The 26,536-nt window shown below is 38.9% G+C and overlaps 1 protein-coding gene across 1 annotated transcript in view; it reads right to left on the bottom strand.

The window, feature by feature from the left end:
• ABAT (4-aminobutyrate aminotransferase) overlaps positions 1-26,536 on the bottom strand; it is a 76,060-nt gene that overhangs the window by 16,362 nt on the left and 33,162 nt on the right. The window contains exons 3-12 of the mRNA XM_081338562.1: positions 25,492-25,589; positions 23,358-23,387; positions 22,397-22,514; positions 19,550-19,599; positions 18,229-18,309; positions 14,820-14,912; positions 13,708-13,770; positions 11,429-11,492; positions 1,659-1,807; positions 60-197 (exon numbers count right to left, since the gene is read on the bottom strand). Coding sequence (XP_081194688.1) covers positions 60-197; positions 1,659-1,807; positions 11,429-11,492; positions 13,708-13,770; positions 14,820-14,912; positions 18,229-18,309; positions 19,550-19,599; positions 22,397-22,514; positions 23,358-23,387; positions 25,492-25,589 — 884 coding nt within the window. The remainder of the gene's footprint in view (positions 1-59; positions 198-1,658; positions 1,808-11,428; positions 11,493-13,707; positions 13,771-14,819; positions 14,913-18,228; positions 18,310-19,549; positions 19,600-22,396; positions 22,515-23,357; positions 23,388-25,491; positions 25,590-26,536) is intronic.

The raw sequence follows: 26,536 nt of genomic DNA, 5'->3' as shown, positions 1-26,536 counted from the left end.
TATTGCTCAGGAGACAAAACTTATGCTTACAGAATGGGCCATTTTATATCAAAGCTCACCTTTCTTGAGATGTTTCTCAGTTTCCTAAAAAAGTCATCTGATGCGTGATTGTCACCCCCTTCGGACTGAATGGGTTCCACTATAATTCCTGCAACAACTTTATTCTTTTTCCTGTATTTAACAATCAAATCTTCCACCTGCATGTTAGAACATAGCAAGATTTTTTTTAAAGGAACAAATCCCTAATATGCATTTTATCTTGTTCGATTTCATTGCGACAATTTATTAAATTTCAGGGAGCAATCAAGAAGGTTTGTTGATGTTTTTGCACCATTGAACAACCTTCTTCAAAGAAGAAACCTCCAGATGAATTAAATCTTTTCCATTTGGCTGGCAATTATGGGAGTTGGGATCCCACCCATCCGGAAGGGATCCTAGGCTAGAGAATGATGACCCATGGGCCAATTTGTTAATAAAATAAAATTTGTTAATAAAATCTGCTATAATCTGCTATAATCTGGTGTTAAATAAAAGAATCCCATTGAAGAGACCTGCTGCTTAAACGTAATGACACAGAGTGCATGAAATAAATTAAACAAATTAAGAAGAAATGCAATTGATAAAGGGCAAACACATGATTATGAGTGGTGTTTTATCCAAAGCAACTGCTCCAGAAACAGAAACTAAATCAATCCTAACTGAGAAATGCCCATTTTTTGGTAGACCTCCCCCAAATTTTAATCTGACTGATTCATTCCTTCTTTGGCCTTCTTTAAAAGAGTATTAACCGTGGTGCATTTTGAAAAGGTTATCTTCAGCTTGAGTTCCAGCTTCCAATCCTATGGAAGAATCTCCCGTCTCCACACAGCTCTGAAAAATCAAGTCCTACTTCAAGGAGGACTCAAATCTCTCAAAAACCAAGGCTAACCTGGAGAATTAGGACACCACATCAACGTGGCCTTTCAGCAGCTGCAAAGTGTTTATGGTGTTTCTGTAACCTTGTTTTCCATTCTCTGATGAGCTTCCTATGCTACTCTGCTACGTTTTGCCCTAAACCCAAACCACATCAAAATCAAGAAGGTCCATAATCTAGTTTCTCTAATTTAGCCTCTGCAAGGAGGTGGCTTCTTAAAGTGGTCTGTGATGTCCATTTTAATGCATTCAAAACTAAACTTAGCTTAGCATAGTTGATGAACCCAATCAATGCCTCCAATTGGCAGGGCCTGTAGTAGTTGCATCTGAAATCATGAAGGGCTTCAATGCAGATGTCCATGATGCATCTAGAATTTAGAAGACTAAATTTCTGTTCCTAGTGACCGACCCAGATTGGATCTTGCAAATTTATCCTGGGACACATATATTTGCTTACATTCATGAAGCTGATTAAAATTGACTTGCAACCCTGAGCAAACCAAGTTTGCCTCCTAAAAAACCTTTGGGATGTTCAGGGCTGAACTAAGTCAGGAGGAAGATGTTTTGCAAGCCTCATTCTCTCTTCCAGGAAAGACAAAGGCTGGATGTCCCTTGCGGTCCTTGTCCTCCATCTTATGCTTGATCTTTCTGTGCTGGGTTAATTGAGCAAAACAAACGCGCTTTCCCTGAGCCCAACCTCTGCTGCCCGAGGCACCTTCTGCACTCTGAAGCTGGGCTGTCCTCACCTCCTCTAAGCAGCGTGCTTCCTCCTGCTGGTTTTCTCGCACAAAGCCTTCCAAGGGGTACTGCAGCCTTGGGAAGGGAGCGATGGGCCAGTCAAAAGATGGGATGTCCAGCTTGTGAATAGCCTTGGAGTGCGTTGTGGCCAAGCAGCCTAAACAATAGAAGAACATTTTTAGGATGTTTAGAGTGCTTTTCTTAAAAACACCGGAGGTTTTTAAGAAGAAACTGGAGAGTCACTTGTCTGAAATTACTCTGGGCCTCCTCAGTGGTGAGATTCCAATAGGTGAACAACTGGTTCTGTGTGGATGCTGCTTCCGGAAGTCCATTCTGGGCCTGGGCAACAAAAGATTAGCTACTGGTTCTGCCGAACTGGTGCAAACTGGCTGAATCCCACCACTGGGTCTCCTGCTGGAACAGGAGGTTGGATAGAAGACCTCCAAGGTCCCTTCCAGGTCTATTCTGATTGAAAACCATGAAAACCAAACAAAGCCTTCAAAGATAGCGCCTCCTCCTGGCCAGATAATATCCTGCAGAAAAATGCTTAGGTTGTGGGAAGTTGCTTTCACTCAAATCAAATCCTACTTTTTTATATATATATTTTATTAAAGTTTATTTTAAATATTTACAGACACATACACACTAAGTATATACATTTCAAATTAAGAATGAAAAGGAAAAAGACAAACAAACACTTAACAAACATGCATATAAACTAACTGGGGATTGAAATCCCCTGTGCAGTTATACATAATTACATCCCGGTAAATCTTAAATCTTATTTAACGTTGTCTATTTCGACTATTAAATATTATCATAAAGATTACTATGAAGTGTCATATTAACTATTCTAGGTTTGTTCTATTTTTTAACCAATCATACCATCGTTCCCAGTTGGTGTAATACATAGATTCTTGTTTCTGTTTTAACATATAAGTTAGTTTATCCATTTCAGCACAATTCAGAATCTTATTAATTAACATTTGGTCCGTTGGAATATTTATATCCTTCCACTGTTGAGCGAAGGTTATTCTCGCTGCTGTTGTAACATGTACAAAAAGATACCAATCTTGTCTATTAATTAATTTTGGCTTTATACCAAGTAGGTAAGAGTCTGGAAGCAGAGGGAAGATGACACCAGTTATTTGTTTTAACCAGTTTTGGACCTTCTCCCAATATTTCTTACTCTGAGGGCAAGTCCACCACTGGTGGAAAAAAGTACCCTTGGCCAGTCTACATTTCCAGCATTTATCAGAGGCATCTGGAAACATTTTGGCTATTCTAGCTGGCGGCAAATACCATCTATAAATCATTTTAAAATAGTTCTCTTTGAATGCCGAAGATAATGTTATTTTCATCGTTCTGGCCCATATTGTCTGCCATTCCTCTAGTTGGATCGACCTCCCTATGTTTCTCCCCCAGGCTATCATTGTATCTTTCACGATCTCATCATCTATATATCTAGCTAGGAGGAGATTGTACATTCCAGAAATAAATTTTAGTCCGGGGCCTTCCAAACTTTTATCGAAGGGTTGACTAGTTTGGGAGATGCCATATTCCTGTTTATCCTTAGAAAACCTAGTTTGGATTTGAATGTATGACCACCAGTCTATATCTATACCTTGTATCTGTAATTGTTCTCTAGATTTCAAATTCCCTTCTTCATCCACCAGAATCTTGTAGGACCAGTTTCTTTTCAGGTTGTGAACAGTCGGCTGGGTTGTTATCTCCAATGGAACCACCCATTTGGGAATCTTAGTATACATTCGTTTTTTAACTTTTTGCCAAATTCTGATCAAAATTCTCCTGATGTAGTGGTTAGTAAAGTACTTGGATGGAGTTTTTTGATATGACCATAAAGTTGAGTGCCATCCTTGGTTAAGGTCAAAGCCTTCAATAGTTAATATGCGTTTCCTCGACAGGGATACCCAATCTTTAATCCAGAGGAGTGCAGAGGCTTGATAGTATAACTCCCAGTTTAGAAGTCCCAAGCCCCCCCCCTTGTTTTGTGCTCCTGGAGCATTTTTCCCTTTATTCGTGGTTTTTTACCCCGCCAAACAAATTTCCCTATTGCTTGATCCAATTTCCTAAAAAAATTGTTGTCTAAATTTACGGGGGCCGTTTGAAATAAAAAAATCCAACGTGGGAGGATATGTGCCTTGATTGCAGCAATTCTGCCCAAAAAAGATAATTGAATATTTTTCCACCTGTCAAGGTCTTGTAGTGTATTGGCAAATAATTTATTATAATTAAGTTCTTTAATATTGGAACATTTATTGGTTAATTCGATTCCCAAGTACTTTACTTTTTTAGCAAATTTTAACCCCATAATTCCTTCTATTTCTTTTTTCTTTGCATCAGTTAAGTTTTTGGACAACATTTTGGTTTTTCCCCTATTTATTTTCAGTCCTGCCACCTCACCATATTGTTCAATCCTTTTTACTAAATTTGGCCCAGAGACTAGGGGGTCCTCTAACACAAACACTAAATCGTCGGCAAAAGCCTGAAGTTTATATTCTTCTCCTCTAATTTTGAGGCCCCTAATAGTCTCATCTTGTCTAACTGTATCAAGAAATGGTTCCAGAGCCAAAACAAACAATAATGGGGAAAGAGGGCAACCTTGTCTGGTGCCCTTGAAAATTCCAAATTCTCCAGACATCGCTCCATTAAAAAGCAGCCTAGCCGACTGTTCAGAATATATTGTTTGAATTGCATTCATAAATTTAGGGCCAAATTCCATTACTTTTAATTGATGCATAATAAATTTCCAATTAACTCTGTCAAAAGCTTTTTGTGCGTCTACAAATATCATCGCCATGGGCCTGTCTGAAAGTTTCTGGTAGTACTCCAATACATTTAAAATTATTCGCACATTATCATTAAGATGTCTATAGGGTAAAAAACCATTTTGGTCCTGGTGAATAAAGTGGGAAAGAAATATTTTAAGTCTTCCTGCCAATATGGTCGTAAAAATTTTGTAGTCTACATTCAATAACGAAATTGGTCTGTAATTTTGGATCAACGTCAAATCCGAATCAGGTTTAGGAATTAAGGAAAATATGAGCCTCTCTCCACGATTCGGGCATTTTTGCATCAGTTAAAATGTTATTAAATATATCCCTTAATTGAGGACCTAGCAGGTCAATGAATTCCTTATAAAGTTCACAAGGCAGGCCATCCGGGCCTGGAGTTTTCCCCCCTGTTTGTTTTTTAATAGCTTCCTCAACTTCATCCATAGTTATTAAAGAAGTTGTCTAAAAGAATCCGAAATCGGTTGGGGGCGATAATTCTGAAAATATTGTTCTAACTTACTTTGTGGACATTCTTCCTCACTGTAAAGTAGTCTATAAAATTCTTTTTTTATTGAAAAGTTTTACAATACATTTTATCAAAACAAAACCCCTCCCAACCCCCTCCCCTCCCACCCCCTTCCCACTCCCCAGCCCTCCCCAGCCCCTCCCTCCCTTTCCCTCCTCCCCCCCCCAACTTCCCAGAGCTGAGTACAGGGTATAAAAATACAAACAATCATAATCTACCTTATGCAAACAATCCTAGACTATTAAAACTATCGCACTTTAACTCATATAGATAAACTCCAAACGTATAAATATCAGATCAATAATTATTCAAATACTGAATAATACTTTTTAGTCAAATATTTACTCCGTAGTATCTCTCTATTGCAAATAGTCTTTCAGGTGCACTAAAGTCTTTACCATATCCTCAATATTAAAAACTTTACAGTCCATTCTTCTATAATCAGTAATTCTACCTCTTTAATAGAAATCTTACTGCCATAATTAAATTCAACATCCACTTGATATCCGCCACAATAGTGTCAATAAAAATACCCAATAAAAACAATTACAGGCAAAACAATTTTACATCAATCATTAAAAACTATTCTTCTTTCCAGCTAGGCTTTAAATTTCCATACTAAAACCAAGTTTATGCAATCTTTCCTTCTCCTAATATATTATACAGCTTCAAGTACCATACATTACTTTCCAAACTTAAATTTTTTTTATATAGTCACCTCATTCTTATGTTTTCTATTACGTGTTTCATTATTGCCCATAAAAATATTACAAGTTAGCTTTCATCTATAATTTTTCCCAAACTTGCACCAGAACATATCACAAAGTACATACCTTAAACACATTATCCTCCTTCTTATCACACAATAAACATACATACCAACCAAATAGCAAGTCATAACCTAAATTTCAGTAAGCACTACTACAATTCTTCCCAATTAAGTTTTCATAATTATCTTAAAATTAAAACAGCATAAAATATTACAACACATAGTTATTTTATAAGGGTGAAAAATATATCCCCAAATATTTAGCCCTTCTAACAATTTCAATTCCCATAATCCTTATTACATTATTATCCTTCAGTTATGCAACAATCTTCAGGCTTGGCTCATTCGTCTAGAAGCAGCACGCCTCTTCCAATTTCAATTTCAATTTCAATTCCAGTGATACTGAAATTTGATTCACTCCTGTAACTTTCTGATCTGTCTGCATTATTCCTTCAGCACCTTGTAGATTCTCTCTATATCGTTGAGATTCTTTCTCACCTTTCTTCTTTGTAGATTCCAAAAGTGGTATGGGGACTGCTTTTAAAACATTACTGTAAAAATCACGTGCCTGAATCACCGTAGTAAGTCGATGCCTCGTCCCTTCATAGATCACCACCATGCCCACTGGTATCTCCCATCTAAACTTGATATCACGTCGTCTCAATTCTTGTGTCAAAAAAGCAAATTCCTTCCTTTTTCTTAAAATTCTTGGAGGGATCTCTTTTAAAATCAAGACTTTTTGCTCAGCAGTTACAAATTCAATGTTGTAGGAGGCTTGAATAACTTCATTTCTAATCACTCTCTTTGTAAAATAAACCACCACATCTCTGGGTAATTTTCTTTGTCTTGCAATCCACGAATTAACACGGAAAATTTTATCTATATCTTCCATTATTTCATCTGCTGGTCGCCCCAGCACCCCTTCCAGAGCCTCAGAAACCATTTTCTTCAAATTTTCTTTAGGATTTTCTTTTAAGCCTCTAATCCTTAAAGCAAACTCCATCTGATAACACTGTACCGAGGTCAAATCACAATCAATTTTCTCTACCACATTTTCAGTTTCTGTCATTTTTGCTTCCAGTCTAATATCATTTTGACTGAGGTTTTCCACTCTTTCATCCAAATTCTCAATACATATAGCCATGCCTTGAAATGCAGATAAAATGTCTGCTCTCATTTCTGTTAATTTCTCTGTAATCTTTTCATCCATAACCTTAGCTAGTTTTTCTGTTAACTTCTCCTCCAACCTTTTATCCATTATCTCAGCAAATTGTTGCAATTGCTTTTCCATAGTCTCTTGCAGCACATTCTGCAAATCTTTAACTGTAAGAGCTGATGCAAATACGGGTGCTGGGGGCAATAAAGCTTGCAACGAAGACTGCTGCACCAGAACAGAAACTTTAGAAGATTTAGCCACCATTTTCACCCACTATTGTTTGCTACGCACTTCCACTTACAAGTTCAGCAAAGTCCATTGAGTTAAAGATCAAAAGACCATCTTCACCTAGATCTCCTGTATCGCTCTGCCTGCGTCCTCGTTCTCCAGAGTTCTTCCTTGCTAGCAGGGATGGTTGCGAATGCCCTGTTCTGCTCCAAAAAGCCCGGAGCAGAGGCGCCTCGCAGTCCGGAGCATGCCCAGGCTTCGGGGGGGCTCAATCCTTCAGCCACCAAAACTTTAAGTTCTGGCGGCCCCGGAGAGCTCTACCCCTACCTGGGCGCTCGCCCCCTCCTCTTCTCCCGAGGAGGGGGCTTCCGAGCCGCCGAAACAGCTGATTGGCGCTGTTTTCGGCGGCTCTACGGAGCCGCGAGGCTGACAGCCGAAGAATGGCTGCCTCCGGCGACGCCTTGCCATCCGGAAGTCCAAAGTAGTCTATAAAATTCTTGTGCAATTTTTAGTTTTTGTTCCTTATTAATCACCAGGTTACCATCCTGATCTTGTAGATAGTCTATCCTTTTTGCTTTTTGTTCCTTTCTTAAACTGTAACTTGACCACTTCCCCGGTTTATTAGCGTGTTCAAAGTACCTCTGCCTGCTCCTCTTAATTTTATCTGCCAGCTCTTTTTGATCAATCAAAAGAATCTCATGTTTGATCAAATCTTTTTTTTCTTTATGCTGGGAATTTTGGGGATCTAATTGCAGCGCCTCCTCTATTTTTGATAATTTTGAAAATAACTCAACTCTTTTTAATCTTTCTTGTTTCCAACTGTAGGCCGAATGTTTTATAACGAGCCCTCTCACTACTGCCTTAGCTGTGTCCCAAATAGTTTGCAGAGAGGTGTCCTCTCTTTTGTTTTCTATAAAAAAATTCTAACTCCTTTTTTGTACTTTTGAGAAATTCCTCATCTCTCATTAAATCTGGTCTCATAGACCACCTCGCCCTTTTTTGGGGGGTTCCTGCCCATTTGACTATTAAGGGGTGGTGGTCTGCCCATACATTGGTGTTTATCTCTACCTCTATAATGGTCTCTTTAATTTCAAATGTCGACCAAAACATATCTATTTGAGACCATGAATGGTGCCTAGGGGAGAAATAGGTGAATTGTTTCTGAGTAGGATGTAAATCTCTCCATACGTCTGAAAGTCCAATTTGGGTTACTAGCTTATCCCATATTTTAGGAAAAAATTTCCTTTGTCTTTTTATGTACTTTGGGGGGCCTGCCCCTGGTTCATAGTCTTTATTAACATCTTTAATCGCATTAAAGTCCCCCAAAATACATATATTTTCATAATCAAGATCAGTTAGTTTCTTATATAACTTTTTTAAAAAAGTTTTCTGATCCGTATTAGGCGCATATATAACTACTAATAATACCAGTTTTAGACCTATTTTAGTTTCCAGCGCTAGTATTCTTCCCTCTTCATCAGAGTACACTTGTTGTGTCACTAATCCTTTGCGGTCGTACACAGCAATGCCTCGTTTTTTCTGACTGGCCAAGGATACATATAATTTCCCCAATTGGGGGGCACTCTAATACTTTTTGATGGTTTTTACATATATGAGTTTCCTGTATACAAATCAAATCACAATTTTGTTTTTGTAAGTTAAGCCAAATTCTTTTCCTTTTAGCAGGGGCATTTAATCCGTTAATATTAACGGAAAACAAATATAATTCTTCTTCCATACTCTTACTTACCTGCGGCCTTTTGTCTCTGTGATCTAGTTTCAACTTGTAGCCCTGTTGCATCTCCAGTCCTATTGTTGCCGTTCATCCTCTTTCCTTGGTCATCCTGCTGCTCTATACTGGGTTCTTGTGAAGTTTCTTCCATACTCTTGCTCTCTGTTTCTCCTTCACTTTCTCGATCAAATAAGGTAACTTGTGTTTCATAAAAGTCCTGTGCATCCTGAAGTGACTCCAGTTTAAGCCTTTGAGTTTGCCACGTGAATGATATTCCTTCTGGTAGTAACCAATGGTACCGAATCTTATATTTCCTTAAAAAAGTTGTAAGAAATTCAAACTGTCTTCTCATATCTCGTACTCTCTTTGGTATTTGTGGCAGTACTGCTATACATTTTCCCTTGTATGTAAATGCTTGGAGCCTGGTTTTCTGGAGTATCTCATCTCGAATTGACTTTTTAGTAAGACAGACATGCACTTCTTTGGGTAGATTATTACGTCTGGCATAACTAGTATAAATGCGATAAACTTCGTCCACATCTCGTAATATCTCAGTTTGGTCTCTTCCCAAAATCCCAGCCATAACTTCTCCCATCACTTCTCGAAGGCATTCCTCTTTTTCTTCCATTATATTCTAGAAACGTAGGAAGTTCCCAGATTTATCCATTTCCAGCATCACCATCTCATTTTCCAATCGTTTGTTGACTCTGGCAAAATGGGCATCCATCCTCCCCACTTTCTCATCTGTTTTGGCAATTTTCGTTTCTATAGTTTGCAGTTGATCTTCATGTTTAGTTAAAATATTCTGTATTTCCTCGAATCTTGTATGAAATTGTCTAGTCTCGTCTGTCAATATTGCCACATTCAATTTTAGTTCCTCCAGTACCTTAAATGTAAATTCTTCATTATTGGCCAAGGTATCTTGGTTCTTAAGAACCGTATCCTGTATTGATTTAAGCATGCCTTGCCATTCTTGGGTTATAATTAAGGATTGGCTTGCAGCTGGGATATCTTCTGCAGATTTCTTCAGCTTCTGTGGAATCGTTGTCACGGGGGAGGAGGAAGCTGTAAGTGTCTTCTTTTTAAAGGATGTGGTAGTGGTAGTTGTTCCCATCCTTGGAAATTCTAAAATATCCCTCCAGCCAATTGTACACCACCACGTTCTCTGGTCTATATCATTCAGTTTCACAGTAATAATATATTTCCTTTACCTTCCTAATCTCAAATTCCACTATCTTAATATTCTAATATAATTCTAAAGTCAAAAAGGATACATAGATAGAGTTAAATCATAATAATTAACCTATTATTAATTTCAATATATTTTAAATAAGGTATTTTCAGCTTCTAGTATTAATATTACTTACTTTTGTGGCTTAATATAATTAATAATAGCACTAAGAATGGTAATAATAACTAATAATAACAATCTTACACACTATTAATGATAGTAAACTTAGTCAATATAGGTTTGATTAAACAGCTGGATTAATATTTAACTATAAATAAAAGTTAATAACCAATGACCAATCTAATTCTAGTAAATGATTCCTAAAAAAAAAAGAACTATAGTTAATTAAAGTTAAATTGTAGGATGAGTTCGTTTAGTCGTTTAGTCACTAGGTGGGAGTAGAGATCACAACTTTGTTTAGAAAACAGCAAGCAGATCAAATTTGACAGTTCATGCAAATGGCGTCTGGTCTCTGTTCCGAGAAAAAGGAAAAGAAAAGCATAAAGTTTAAATCCGCTAGTATCCTTTCCCAACACAGGTCACAATAATCTTGTCTTGTAAGCAGCAGCAAAGAGAATATTATTTCCAAAAGATAGATTCTAGTATTCCTTTCATAAACCTCTCCAATCGGCTGTCAAACACTTTGTAACAGTTCACCTTTCATTTTCCTTGCCACTTTCTCCACTCGTGCTGGTTCACGTCAGCTAAATCCAAACTCTTAAGAACAAGCTTCCAGTTCACTTTCCTCACTTTGTTCAAAGTTAAAATAGATCGCGGTTTAGAACAGATGAGACTACCGGGATGTTCTGGCTTCCAGCTTACAGCAAGTCACGGCTCCGGGACGCCATTACAGGCATCTTCTTGACGCGTCCGATCCCGGGGAGTTCTTCAGCTTCCCTTCACAGTTGCACTCTGCTTCGGAGCTGGAATGCTCCCCTCACTTTCCCCAAGCTTTTCCCGCTCGAGGATGGCTTTGATTTGCCGTCAAACGCGGCAAACGGAGCTGTCGGCTTCAGGAGAAAGTCCCTAGCCTGCTCCGCTCCGCCGTGACGTCCGGCGGAAGTCCCAAATCCTACTTTTTATAGTTGGATGATTGAAGCTGCAGATCTATCTCCTTTCTGCACAAAATTTCTTTGGAAGACTTCTGTCTGTATGTTAATTATCCCCAGTACCTATAATACAGCATCATGGATCATCTAAATGGTGCTGAGCTAAGGATGAAAGCTCTTGAAAGATTAGGCTTTATTTGACACCAATCTGATGGCCTGTAATCCATCAAGCCATCTCACTGATCTTTGCATATAATGCTATTCCCAACCAAACCCAATAACTTTTCCTTACCCATGGTTCTTCCGTGAAATGCACCCATGAAGGAAAGCATACTGTATTCCGGGCAACCTGGGGGCTGAAAGGCAAAGAGGATATTTATGCTTATTAATTAGTTAATTAACATTTTAACTTAGCCACTAGGTAATAGCCTCTTCCCCACTGCAGTGCTAGCTGGAATAACCAACTGAATGATACCAGGGTGGAGGATAACTTATTTTATTTTTCCAATTCTGCTGTGTTATTGGGAGAAAGCCCTCCTCTATTATGAATATTAATTCAGAGGGCTGGCTTTCAAACCCAAGCAAAGCAGATTTTAAAAACAAAAAAAAAGTTATCCATCAAGATGCAGTCTTATTTTTTTCTCTCTTCTTGAAGGGTTATCCTCACAGACACCATCTTGTGTTAGGCTAGTTGGGTTACTGGTCCAAAGTCTCTAGAGGACTTTATGGTTGAGCAAAAGATGAGACATAGACCTCCCTAGTCCTAGGTTGACCTTGATCATTAGCCCTTTTGATGCCACCAACCAAGAAAATCCAAATATGCAGGGACAGATTAGGTGAAACTTGGCTCAATAGCAGTAACTGTGAGATGGATCTTGGAATCCTAGTGGACAACCGCTTAAATATGAGCCAACATTGTACGGCACCAGCCAAAAAAGCCAATGCAATTCTAGACTGCATCAACAGAGGGGAAAAATCAACATCGCGCAAAATTCTACTATCGCTCTACAAAGCCTTGGTAAAACCACACTTGGAATATTGCATCCAGTTTGGGTCACCCCATTATAGAAAGGATGTTGAGACTCTGGAAAGAGTAAGAAGAGAAGCTCTTTAGGGGGCTGAAGGCTAAAACATATGTAGAAATTGGTTTTGTCTAGTCTAGTGAAAAGAAGGACTGGGGGGACATGATAGCAGTGTTCCAGCATTTGAAGGGCTGCCACAAAGAAGAGGGGGTCAGCCTATTTTCCAAAGCACCAGAAAGCAGGAAAAGAAACAACGGATGGAAACGTAATCAAGAAGAGAAGCAACCTAGAATTAAGGAGAAACTTCCTAACGGTGAGAACAATAAACCAGTGGAACGGCTTGCCTCCAGAAGGTGCTCCATCACTGGAGGTTTTTAAGAAGAGATTGGACAACTATTTGTCTGAAATATTATAGGGTCTTCAGTCCATGGTGGTGCACTGGCTAGAATGCAGTATTGGAGTAACTCTGCCCACAGCAAGGAGCTTGATCCTGACTAGCTCAGCATTGACTCAGCCTTCCATCCTTCCAAGGTCAGTAAAATGAGGGCCCAGATTGGTGGGTGCAACAGGCTGACTCTGTAAACTACTCAGAGAGGGCTGTAAAAGCACAGTGGAGCAGTACACAAGTCTAAATGCTATTGCTATTTGTAAAGCACTGTAGGGGCGTTACTTGCATAAGCAGCAAAACACCAAGTGGCAGTATTTACTATCATTTTGCAAAACTGATTTAAAGGATTATGAAATGGACTACATTAGATTCTATGATGAAACTGAGTTGTGAAAGAGACTAGAGAATGAACAAAGTCCCAAGAGAATGATGTAAAGAAAGGGTTTGTTGGATTAAAAAAGGGTTCATTTTTAAAATAAGTGATATCCAATCCACAGGAATGTAGGAGTGAGGTTTGGAATACAGACATGTTTATAGTGAGAAAATTAGAGTAAAAACAACAAAACATGCCAAGCATTGTGCTAACTACTGCTCAGTACCCATTGCCCTTTTAGCTTCCAGTTCTCTGACATTGCAAAGTGTGTGCCCGCTTTCTAACTTCATTGTAGAGTCCCCAACTTATGACCACAATTGAGCCCAAAATGTATGTTGCTAAGTGAGAAATTTGTGAGTTTTGCCCCATTTGATGACTTTTCTTGCCACATTTGTTAAGTGAATCACTGCAGTTGTTAAATTAACAACAGAGTTGTTAAGCGAATCTGACTTTCCCATTGACTTTGCTGGTCAGAAGGTTGCAAAGGGGGATCACATGACCCCGGGACACTGCGACCGTCATAAATATGAATCAGTTGCCAAGCGTCCAAATGTAAATCACATGGCTGTAGGGATGCTGCAATGGTCAAAAGTGTGAAAGATGGTCCCAAGTCACTTTTTCCAGTGCCGTTGTAACTTTGAAGCAGTCACTAAGTGAGCTCTTGTTTAAATTGAGGACTACCTGTAGGTCTTATGCTGTCTTGCTGGGCAGGTGAACACTGAAGCAAAGATCAAGAATGTAGATCTGGCCTGGCTTTTTGCTCTGCTGAATGAAGGAATGGACCTTACCTGGTTAATCATGCAGGTCTCCAATTCTTCTTTGGTAACACTGTTGTCGCCTCTTTCTTTGTTCTGGAAAAGAAAGAAGTTTCCCATCATTTTCCCAGCCAAGAGTTGCCCTTCAACCCATCTGCATGGACATCATTTGGGAACGATAACAGTATATCAATGGCTATGGCATTCAAGAGTCTCCCAATGGCAATATCCTGAGGGGAACAGGAAATAGAGGAAAACGAGAGATACTTGGCTCCATCCCAGCAGTCCATCCCAGCTGATAGGTTTACATAGTTTAAATACTTAATACATCTGCGAAGACCTAGACTGGGTTCTTCTCCTTGATCTGCTTCTAGGAGACGATCATTCTCCAGGATTACTGAAGGTGGGAAGCATGACTAAAAAGGAGCTAAAAGCCACACCATCTCAACCATCCCCTCATGGGATTTTATGACTATTCGCCACTTGGCAGCAGTTTTGAAAGCTGCTTCTATGACCTTCTCATTTCTCTGAAATGAGAGCCTTTTAATTCTAGAATGGAGACACTTCTTTTCTTTTGGGGCCCTCGTCCCACAGAATCTGTCGAGGGTCCCTGGCTGAGAATGGGCAAGATCTAATCCTAAAGTAAAGGAATCCTAAATGAGGATTAGTAGTAGGGTTCCAATTCAGAGATGGGGAGGGGGATAAGAATCCCCTCCAGGTTTTTGCACCTTCCTTTTGTCTGTTCAGCAGATCAGTCAAGCAGATCAAGTCAACAAACTGACTGTTGATGAAAGGCTTAGGTGCTGACTTACTGTCAGGCACAAAGGATCAGGACCATACATTAAGTTGAAGCACAGAAGATTTAGTCAAGCCTATGCATAAGAATCTGTCAGCACTAAATTGGTGCTAGGGAAGGGTCAAAGAAATCTGGGGGAGGGCAACTTTTGTGGCAACTTAAGGATTCTAAGCTTATGAAATGTTTAATTCCACCCTCCAGCTCTGCCTGCTCTTCTCTTACATCTACAAATTTAACTGAGGCTCCCTCACCCCCTATCCCACTTTGAGCAGACTGCCCTCCCTGTTTTCCTGAGCATCTGGAGAGCATCTGTACAAGGCAGAGCATCCATATCATAGCTTTTACTTACCCTGTACCACATAAATATGGTTTTAAAGGCATTTTCATTGGAGCAAGATCCACAGGACATGGTTATGACTTGAGAGAGACCTTTAGGAGCAACCTGGCAGTGGAGAAGAGATAGACTTTTCAATCCAAAGAGTTTGTAAGGAATACTTTCATCATAACTGCATCACAAACAAAATGATGCTTATTTTAACCTCCCCCCCCCAATTTTTAAAATTAGTCTCTATTGCCTAAGGATAAGATTATGGAAACTTAGGGTTGGAAGTGCCATTTAGCCCATGGACTGCAACTAGCTACCCAAGGCAAAATTTCAAAATAAAGACTCTTCAACTGAATAGAATAGAATAGAATAGAATAGAATAGAATAGAATAGAATAGAATAGAATAGAATAGAATAGAATAGAATAGAATAGAATAGAATAGAATAGAATAGAATAGAATAGAATCTGGAAGGGATCTTGGAAGTCTTCTAGTCCAGCCCCCTGCTCAAGCAGGACAACCTATACCATCTCAGACAAGTGACTGTACAGTCTCTTCTTTAAAATCTCCAGTGATGGAGCGCCCACAATTTCTGAAGGCAAGCAATTCCACTGCTTAATTGTCCTCACTGTCAGGAAGTTTCTCCTTAATTCCAGGTTGCTTCTCTCTTTGATCAGTTTCCAACCATTGTTTCTTGTCCTTCCCTCTGGTCCTTTGGAGAATAATTTGACCCCCTCTTCTCTGTGGCAACCCCTCAAATAGTGGAACGCTGCTATCATGTCTCCCATTTCTTCTTTTCTTCACTAGCCAAACCCAAGTCCTGCAGCTGTTCTTCGTATGTTTTATTTTTTTTAACAAATTTTTAATGATTTTCTAATATTACATTCACATATTTGAAAAGCAACGTGGTGGCTGAGTAATAGTAATTCAATTACATACAGCTATCATTAGTATAGATTTCAAATTGCTAACATAAACATTTCCTCTCTTTTCCCCTTCATATATACTGTCTATTTGTAAATTAAAAGACAAGTTTTATCCTATTCATCACACAGAAAATAACTTTCTTACATATATCCATAGTTTTTAGTTTACACATATCTAATTGTTTTAACATACAATCTTTTAGACAATCAATGACCTAATAGATTTTTCAATTTTAATTTCCACTAACATTTAGATTTAACGTTTGATATTGATCATTCCCAAGATTTTTAGTATACTCCCAATTCATCTATCACCATTCCTCATGAAATCTAATATTCAAAATACACATCCCGTTTACTTAACTTCTCACCCTCTATGTCAACAAATTAAGGATACACTATAATATCATTCCTTTTTGCTAATTTTCAGTTGATTTTTTAAGTAGTAATCAAAATTTCTTTTTATTTCAATATTTAATACTTCCTCTCTTCCTCTTTGTATCTACTATCTCTTGCTTAAACTAATAACTTTGTTTTTAACATTCCATATAGACCTATTTATTACTTTCAACAATAGGTTTTTAGCTTGTCTACATTATTCACTTTTACATGACCTTTATGCACAAATCAATATTCAAATTAGCTATTAATATTTATACTCCTAAATTTTAATGACCAAATTTTTTTCTTTATCTCAGTTCATAACAATGTCTTCTGCTCAACATACACATCTTATCTATTTAATACATTCTGTTTCCGATTTCAGTAAGATGGTCAAAACTCCATTCTTCTTGAGTCTTAATCTGGCTTTTTTCCTTTGCCAAATCATCTTCCACGTCCTTGTTTTTGGGTCATCGAACCAATCTGCTTGTAATATCATGTATATTAATTGATATTGGCAAAACCATCCGATTGCCATTTTTTTTAGAGGACTTGTAGGTCTAGTGGGTCGTCTCTTTATTCTTCTATATCAACATGGTTATTCTGAATTGTTTGTCTTCTCATCCAACTGTTCTTTTTCTAGATCCTCTGGTTCCTTCTGAATTCCTTTTCCTTTTCTCAAGTTTTCAATGTCTTTTCTGGATTTTCAAATATCAATATTTGTTTAGTAGTAGATTTTTCTGTCATTGTACTTAAATGTTTAATTTTTTTCTATTATATTTTGTATAGATGATTCTTTAGTTGTGGTCAAAGTTTGGGCTTTCATATCTGGGCTGTCTTCTTGTTCCTTCACATAGCCTCTTAGTATTTCATTGGTTGTGGTAAGAATTTGGATTAGTGTTTTCAACATAGCGAGAGTTTTTTGATCTTCATCTATAAATAAATTTTGTTCCGGGTCTTTTTCCATATTGGTATTTTAAGCTAAAGGCTTTACACTTAGAAAGTCCAAAAGAGAATTTTTTTTTCTTGGTAGGGAACACAAAGCTTTTCACAGCTGTTGTTTCAATGTTCTCAAGGTTATGTATCTTATCTATTTCCCTGGGCAGTCAGCCAGGCCCCTTTTAAAGTTTCCCTTTGAGTCCCAAAGTTGTCTTAATCTTTTCAGTTTTTCTTTTCTTTTTTTTCATAAGAAAGAATCCAGATTTCCAACAGAAGTAGACAATGAAAAATAGGAAATAAAAAATCTTTCAATCCACATGCTTTGAGAAATAAAGTTCCAATTGGGATTCAGTTACTTTTTCAATGTTTAAAACGCCCCTGGGTTGGGTATTTAGTCCCAGTTCTTTCTGGAGGGAGGGAAAGTCCCTCTTCCCTCACCGCAGGGGGCAAAATGCTTAGCAGCTTAAGGAGGTACAGAAAGTAATTAGGGTGTAAAAGAGGTAGATCTCACCCAATCTCTTTCGCGCTGCTTTAAGAGTTGCCTGGTGGGAAATGTGACTTCGGCTGTTCACAGCCTAGGGATGAGCCATAATGGCTGGTCCTTTCGTCTGCGGGTTTGGAGGGATCGCCAGGTCAATCGGGAGAGTTGTGGCTCTCCCGTGATCCATCGAGCGCCCCTTCTTGGTGGTCGCCTCTTCAGGGCAATTTTCGGCCCTTTTCAGGGGGCCCCAGTGATGCAAAACTGGACGGGGGAGAGAGAGCAAGTCTCCTAGCTGTCCATAGTGGCTGCGTGACAAACCGGAAGTCTGTTCTTCATATGTTTTAGTCTCCAGTTGACTGACATTAACTGATGTCAATTCAAGTTCTCTTTGATCCTGAGAACAACAGTCCATCATCTCAAAGGTCATTGCTGAAGTGCTCTCATTCTTAAGAAACTTTTCTTATTCTAAAACTTAATCCATTATCCCATATCCTGCAATCTGAGATAATAGAGAATTCATAATGATCTTCTTCTGTGTGGCATCTTTTCAGGTGTTTGAAAGAGTGCTATCATTCCCCTGTCCCCATTGTCCTTTTTAAATGCTAGCCTCTCCTTGTAGTTGCCAGTCCTGGAATTCTTGGCAAGATGGAGACCTGCCATTGCTGAATGTCAGTTTCATTGCTCCTTCCGTGCTAGATAAAACTTACCGAAAGCAAAGATTCCTTTAGCTTTTCAGCAAAATTTTCTGGAGGCAAAATTCCTAGGGCAGGTCTGTTGACAAAAGTACTCTGAGAAAAAAGAAAATAAATAAAAGAAAAGGACTTTGTCATAAAGGGAATACAAACTTGTTATCTAAGAGTTAACCAAAAACAGTGCATGGGTTGACCTTGATTGCCTTAAACAAAGTACACCCCCAATTTGGACGCTTGCATCCACCCTTCCCCCAAAACTGTAAGCAAACCAAGCTGTTTCTGGTATCAGAATTTAAGCTGGAGTGGAAAGTATTTGGGAGAATCTGCCGATGGGAAATGATACTGATTACTGAGAGGTCTTGGTATCCTCTAGATTTTGAACAGATTTCTTTTCTTTGTGCCCTCTAGATCAGTGTTTCTTGACCTTGGCAGCTTGGAGATGAGTGAACCAACTCCCAGATTCCCCAGCCAGCCAAAGCTGAGAAACAGTGCTCTAAAACATTGCTTAGGTTTAACTTATGTCTAAAAATCTAAGCAAATTACCAGGTTTTGCTGGGCCTTCAAAACTATGCCTTTTGATCCATCCATGCCTCATTGGTCAAGAAAGATCCAGATTGCCATGGACATCCAGAGAAGCTTATAAGAAGTTCAAGCCTTCTTTGATACATGTATGAGGAGTTCACATAACATGTTGAAACCATTCAGGTTAAAAACATACAATTTATGTGTCCAGAGGGCATGTGGTTTGGTTCACATTACATGCCAGACCAGCACTTGGGGTTCTCCAAACATTGAACTACAAGCTACCAACCCCTTTTTAGCCTAGTCTAGCATACTGCGAGCGTCCTCCTTCAATTTCTGATGTCTTGTGGGATGCTTTGTCCTACGCACACATTAGCTTTGCAGTGAAAAAGAGTTGTGATTACACAGAGAATTTGAAAGATGGAGATTATCGGCCTCAGCAAATCTTGGGGTAACTCTTCAAACTTGTTCTTTCTCTCCCCTTCAGCTGCCTACAAAAAGAGGCCTGAGGTGATAACCAGCCCAGAACCAATCAGGAAATGAGTTCCTTTGGGCTCTCTTTGCTCAGGACAATTAAAATGGTCCATGCCAGCTCCTGTAATTCTCAGCCATTCCCCTGGAAATGGCTTATTTTGAAGACTCACCCCCAAGCAGTTGGGGAGGTTCCTGGTTCCAGCCTCAGAGACCATGAGCAGTGGGTAAACAGCCCTGGGAAAGGACAGGTGGCATCTTGGGGAGAAGAAGGGAAGCTTCACAAACAGACAATTTATGCACCGTTTTGGCAATTTGGTACCTTATGAAAAAAGTCACTTACCAGATTCTGGGGCTGTTGCAAAACTTTGATCAGAGATGGGTGGCTGTAGCCTAGAACGAAACGCAGGGACCTTTATTATCTGCTTTTAAGAAATTTCAGACACTTTCAAATTAAATCGTCCCAAAGATGCTTTTTTTAAAAAAGGCAACTGGATTTCTTTTTTCCTTGAAGACATTTCGCTTCTCATCCAAGAAGCTTCTTCAGTTCTAACTGAATGGTAGATGATGGAAGGATTTATATTCCTTGAAGTCATTGGGTCATTAGTACTCTTTCTGAGAGTTGTTGAGGACACTTAGAGGTTCATCTGTGCCCTCAGGGTCACCTTTATAGTGCAAATGGATATGGAACTTTCTTGGAACTACTGCAAGAGCTGTGTTCTAAACAAAAGAGCTGTGTTCTAAACAAAAGACCGGTGGTGTTGTATCCCTCTCCCTCTGTTGAAAGGGAGGGGTTCAGTTTTAATTTAGATGGCCTCTTTGATCCCTCTTTCAAACCAACGATCCTCTCTATCCACTGTCTTCAAAGGAGCGACCTTTGTCTTTCAAATGCACATTTCAAATTAAATACGGTAATGTTTTTAAAGCACTGCTAAGAAGCAGACTCAGCCCCTTCTGAATTTGCTTTGTTTTAAGAATGTAAAGGAAATTCTTTTTCTATGGAAAGAGAACTGGAAAAAATGTTTAGAACTCTGGCAGCAAGATTGCTCTAGGCACAAAAGCGGAAGGATGCCTCAATTCCCACCACGGACGAAGGGTTACAAGAACTGATGGAATTAGCAGAGAAGGCCAAATTGACTGTGCTGATAAAAGAAAAGAACATAAGTACTTTTGTTTCTACTTGGAAACCGCTTCTGGACTTTGTGCTTGAGGTGGAAAAAAATGATGATTTTGGGATTCACCGATTAGACTGATTTGCCGATACAGAAATGGCTAGTGCATACGACTATAGAAATGTAAAAAGTGGAGATTTGATTTTAATGTCTGATTTTACTGCAAGAGAGAGAGTCAGAGGTCAGTGCCTTTTGTTTCTTCCCTTCCCTTTTTTCACACCTTTTTTTTCTTTTTTGCTTTTGAATTTTCACATTTTATATATAAACAAATAAAACTAATAATAATAAAAAATGTAAACAAAATAAGGAGGATCTTCGCTACCTAGAATGCATTTGGCTTTATAGCCTAAACAAAAGTTTTAACAGGTGATACCACTTGGCTATCTAAGCAAGATCAGTTCTGGTTAAGAGGAGTCCAACAATCACCCTGAAAGAAGGCCATACAGGAGGTCCTTGACTTACAACCATTTGTCTAGAGCCTTATTTTATGACCTTTTTTGGATACGGTTGGTAAGCGGATCTACAATTTTTAAGTGACACATGATTAAGTGAATTCGGGTTCCCCTGTTGAATTTATTAGTCAGAAGCCAGCTGGAAAGGTTTGAAAGGACGATCATATGATCCCGGATGCTGTAAATATATGGTTGTTAAGGGCCCACATTTTGATCATGTGTCCATGGAGATACTGCAATGGTCTTAACAGCGAGGACCTCTCATGAGTTAATTTTTCAGTACTGTTGTAGCTTTGAATAATCATCATGTAAATGATCATAACTTGAGGACTACCTGTAGTTATTTTATTTCTATCCTGCTGCTCTATCCACTGTCCTTTCACTCTGAGATGTTTGAATGTGTTGAACATGATATCAAATCACTGCACTGTGGCAAAACAATAGCAATAGCAACAGCACTTAGACTTATATAACATATAACGCCTCAGTGTTTTACAGCCCTCTGTAAAGGTGGCTTAAAGAGTCAGCATATGAGCCCCCAACAATCTGGGTCCTCATTTTATAAGCTCGGAAGGATGGAAGACTGAGTGAACTTTGAGCCAGTCAGGACTGAGCTTCCTGGCAGTGGGCAGAGTCAGCCTGCAATACTGCATTCCATCCACTGACCATCATGGCAATAGAATAGAATAGAATAGAATAGAATAGAATAGAATAGAATAGAATAGAATAGAATAGAATAGAATAGAATAGAATAGAATAGAATAGAATAGAATAGAATAGAATAGAATAGAATAGAATAGAATAGAATAGAATAGAATAGAATAGAATAGAACAGAACAGAACACAATAGCAATAAGACTTATATTACAGCTTCACAGTGCTTTGCAGCCCTCTCTAAGTGGTTTACAGAGTCAGCCTATTGCCCCCAACAATCTGGGTCCCCATTTTACTGACTTTGGAAGGATGGAAGGCTGAGTCAACCTGGAGCCGGTCAGGATTGAACTCCTGGCTGTGGGCAGAGTCAAAGTGCAATGCTGCATTCTAAGCAATGCACCACCAGGGCCCTTCAGTTTTGTAAAGTCAATTTTGCAGCAGGACTGCGCTCTAATATTTTTCTTCAGTGGCAGGTCAATGGTAGCTGAAAAGGAAACCTGGCACCCTTCCAGAACCATCCTCTCCTTAGAAGAGATAAAAATAAAGCTACCTACAATTAAAAACTTGCCCATAAAAATCTGGTAGATTCAAAATCACCCCATTTACTGTAGCTTCCCCTGCATCGCCTCCTTTTTCCAGGAGCTCAGATTCAACTTTTCCTCTTATAACCAGGGACTCCAAACCTGGCAGCTTTATGACTTTTTGGCGGCGGCGTAACTTCAAACAGTCACTAAATGGATGGCTTTAAAGTCAAGGACTACCTGTCCCCTTTTCCTGCCTGTGCTTCCAATTTGCCACACGCATCATTGGTGGGGGCTGTTGATGCTGAAAAGGAAAGGTTTAAGCTCATGGTTGCCCATGGTTGCTCCAGCTGAGATCTGAAATCTTGCAAAGACTCAAAAGAATTCTTACCAATTGGGATGGATGAAATCTGAGAGTAGAGATCTAACATCCGGTTCCCATCGACATCCACAAGATAATTTCCTCGGCTTTCTTCGTAGTTGCAGAAAAAGTGGACCGCTTCTGCGTTCTGAGAGAAACAGACGAAACAAGCTGAGATTTCCTGACACGAAGAAGTAGTTGAGAGTCAAATCAAATGAGCCACAATTTAGGCTGAACACAGGAAAATAGGAAACTCTGGTGTCCCATTTCTGCAAATCATTTTTCATACCTGTATAGGCATGCTTGACTTGGAAAGATAAGGGAATTCTGATGGTTTGGGGATTTGGGGATTAAAAAGGAGGGAAAAACAGTCTGGGGAAAACTTTTACGATAACTACTACTCAACAGAAATAATGTTTCTGCTTTCTGTTTTTTCAAGCTCTCTTATTTTTCTATGTCTTAGTTTTTATTGTGGTTTTGGTTTGGTTTGTATATTTTATTATAATGAAAAATTGTACAGGAAAGGTAAGGGGATTCCAGGTTTGTCTTATTGTTATGGGAGCCTCATTTGCAGAAATTTTAAAGAGGTTTGAACAAAGCAGCCTTTTCACTTTTGAAGTCCTCTTGAGTTCCTCCCATCATTTCTTCAGTCTTTGCTGAAGGGAGAAAAACCCACAAAGGAGAGACACCTAGTAACATTTTGCCTTTTCACCAACAGTGTTGGGAAGAGCCCAGTTTACAGGAAAAAAGGCTACGTTAGAACAAAGCAATTGGAAAGGTGTCCCAGAACAACTTTCTGGTCATACAATTGAGTGTGCAATTAGAGCATCCCATTTTTGTTCTATTCAGTTTCAGGAGAATGGCCTTGCTGTAACAAAACAGGCATACATAAGTCAATAGTCTGCCATTCATGCAATTTTGTGATTCGGCGGCCAATATTTGAAGGGTAGAAGACCTGGGATTATTTTCAAGTGGAATTTGGAGAAATTACCTGAATTCCATTCAACTGTTTCATTAGTTCCTAAAAGAAGAAGAAAGAAAGAAAAGGATATGATAAAGATTGAGCAGTCGAAAACTCAGGAGATGTAACGTTCCTGTGCTAGAGACAGAAGATTCATCTCCAGCCTGGGTTAAGGAAGATGCCTGTGAAACTAGGCAGAGCTGCCAAAAGAGTCCAGACACTGAATTTCTGGAAAAGCCTTTAGGCCCCAGGTGTGCATTGCACCAAGAGAAGGGATCATGATCGTGTCTGCATGGGCAGCTTTGTTCTTTCAAATGAAACGGAGAAGTGGCAGCTCCAGAGGAAACCCAAGATCCTAATTTTCTTAGACCTCCCAGTTGCAAAAGTCCAACCTATTTCCTATTTGAACCTGGGTTCGTTGTCTGAGGCCACTTGGGTGAAATCTAGTGATCTGGAGCTGTTTGCAAGTCTTTGGGGGTTGCCATTCAATTACGACTTTCACTTTGGTCGGGTCCATTTCAATGCCCTTGCTGGAAATTCTGTAGCTAAGATAATCCAGTCGGGTCTGGTGAAAATCACACTTGGATAGCTTAACATAAAGTTTGCCATTCAACAGTTTCTTTAGCATTTCTCTCACTTGTTTTACGTGGTCAGCCATATTTGTGCTGTATATCAGGATGTCATCAACGTACACCAAAACCCCTTTGTATAAATGGTTCATTCATTCATTCATTCTGTCAAAGCAAGAACATCAACCAACTGATATAGCCGCCCAGCTGAAATATTATGACATTTGGGCTTTATTTTCAAGTTTTGTCTAAGGTTGTGCTTAGGCTTACTGGCATCTCTGAAATCTAAAATTGCATTCACACATGATAATAAGTTAGCATTTTTTAAATATGTCCTGCTTGTGTGACTCACACATAATGCTCTTCTGTAATAGCTGGGGCTATGTGTCCCATTAAACCAAAGGCCCAATACAGCTTAGTAAAGTATTTCTCAACCTTGGCCACTTTAAGATCTCTGGACTTCAACTCCCAGAATTCCCCAGCCAGCACAGCGTATTTTATAGAGCAGGGGTCCTCACCCTTGGCAACTTTAAGACTTGTGGACTTGTCCACAAGTCTTAAAGTTGCCAAGGGTGAGGACCCCTGTTATACAGTGTAGTATAATTCAACTTTTTATTCAACTTTTTTGGTTTCTCTTATTTTTTTATTTTATTGTATTCAACCCAGGGAAGTACAAATAGTATTGAAACATCATGATTTAACCAGAAAGCCAGTTTGGCCTAGTGGTTAAGGTACCAGGCCAGGAAGCAGGAGATGGTGAGTTCAAATCCTGCCTTAGGCATGAAAGCTGGCTGGGTGACCTTGGACCAGTCACTCTCTCTCAGCCCAACTCACCTCACAGGATTGTTGTTGTTGTTGTTGTGGGGAAAATAGGAGGAGGAGGAAGGTGGGTGGGATATGTTTGCTGCCTTGAGTTATTTTTAAAAATATTAAACACATGATAACAAAATAAATAATAAATAATCTAAATTTTAACAGAATAACAGAGATCTTGAGGTTTTCTAGTCCAACCCCTTGCTCAAGCAAGAGACCCTATATCATTCTAGGCAAGTGGCTGTCCAGTCTCTTCTTAAAAGCATCCAGTGATGGAGCACCCACAACTTCTGGAGGCAAGCTGTTCCACTGGTTGATTGTCTCCACTGTCAGGAAGTTTCTTCTTAGTTCTAGGTTGCTTCTCTCCTTGATCAGTTTCATTCTGTTGCTTCTTGTCCTGCCTTCAGGTGCTTTGGAGAATGGGTTGACTCCCTCTTCTTTGTGGCAACCCCTGAGATATTGGAACAATGCTATCATGTCACCCCTCATCCTTCTCTTCATTAAACTAGACATATCCAGTTCCAGCAACCATTCCTTATATGTTTTAGCCTCCAGTCCCCTGATTATCTTTGTTGCTCTTCTCTGCATTCTTTCTAGAGTCTCATCATGGTGACCAAAACTGGATGCAGTATTCCAAATGTGGCCTTACCAAGGCATTGTAAAGTGATATTAACACTTCACATGATCTTGATTCTCTCCCTCTGTTAATGCAGTCTAGCACTGTGTTGGCTTTTTTGCTTGTACCCATCTTGACTTTTTTGACTGTCTCCATCTTGACTTACCCTGGATCTTGGCCCAGGGACTTCGGTCTTCATCAGTGGCCCATCATAGTCAAATTCCATGTCAATTTTAGCTGCCACTTGGCTGATTCCTCGGAGTCCTACAAAAAACAAAAACAAAAATGAATTAAAGAAGTGACTCTAGGAAGTATATTCAAGAAGGGACATCCATATGTATACGGAGAGTACAGCATTGATATTTGATGAAGAGTATACAAATATAACTTCAGATATTAACAATTCCCCCAAAACTACTTGTTTTGAAATGCTTCTGATATTTAAGACATAACTACAATTTGAAGCCCAATTTGTTCCCTTTTTTCCAAATAATTTTATGAAGAATTATACATGAAAATAGAAGCTAATACAGGCTACAAAAATAAGAAAAATACAAAAGAAAACAAAAAAAGAAAAAGAAAAGAGAAAACTTAAAAAAGAAGTAATTTCTCCATTAATTCCAGGAAGTATAAACTATTTTAACAGTATTTTAATATCATGATTTCTAAATACAACAGTCTCTTGCCTAAAACTCATCTTTTGTCTAAAAAACCATCCAAATGCTTTATCAATCATTTTTGTTAGCAAAAGTCTAGTGAGGGCAACTAGATATAACTATTTTCTTTGTTTAGTCCTGATAGAATAAACCAACCTTGTATTCCTTTCCTGAGTTTTCAAAAAATATTCTTTAATCCTCCCAAAAAGGGTCCCAGACCTAATTTTCTATTCATCTGTTTCAAGGTAAAAATCTTTCAATGCTTTAACAGATTTATTTTGTAAATCCAGTAAATGCCTGGCTGAGGAATTCTGGGAGTTGAAGTCCACAAGTCATAAAAGGGCCAAGTTTGAAGACCCCTGCCTTAATCTGTTAACTTTCCAAAGTCAATATATACTCAGCACGATTTGGCTGCACAGTCCAAAGAAATAATGTATTTTTAATATCCCAAAGATGCTTTTTCACGAGGCAACTGGACAAGAAAGCATCTCTGGGATAACTATGATCTGGATGACTGAGAATCTCCATAGACAGATATTTTCAATACTTTAAAAT

This window comes from Vipera berus (assembly GCF_964194415.1).
Source record: "Vipera berus genome assembly, chromosome: 13".
Lineage (NCBI taxonomy): Eukaryota > Metazoa > Chordata > Lepidosauria > Squamata > Viperidae > Vipera > Vipera berus.
The sequence above is the reverse complement of the archived record's forward strand: the minus strand, read 5'-3'. Positions and strand labels throughout refer to the sequence as shown.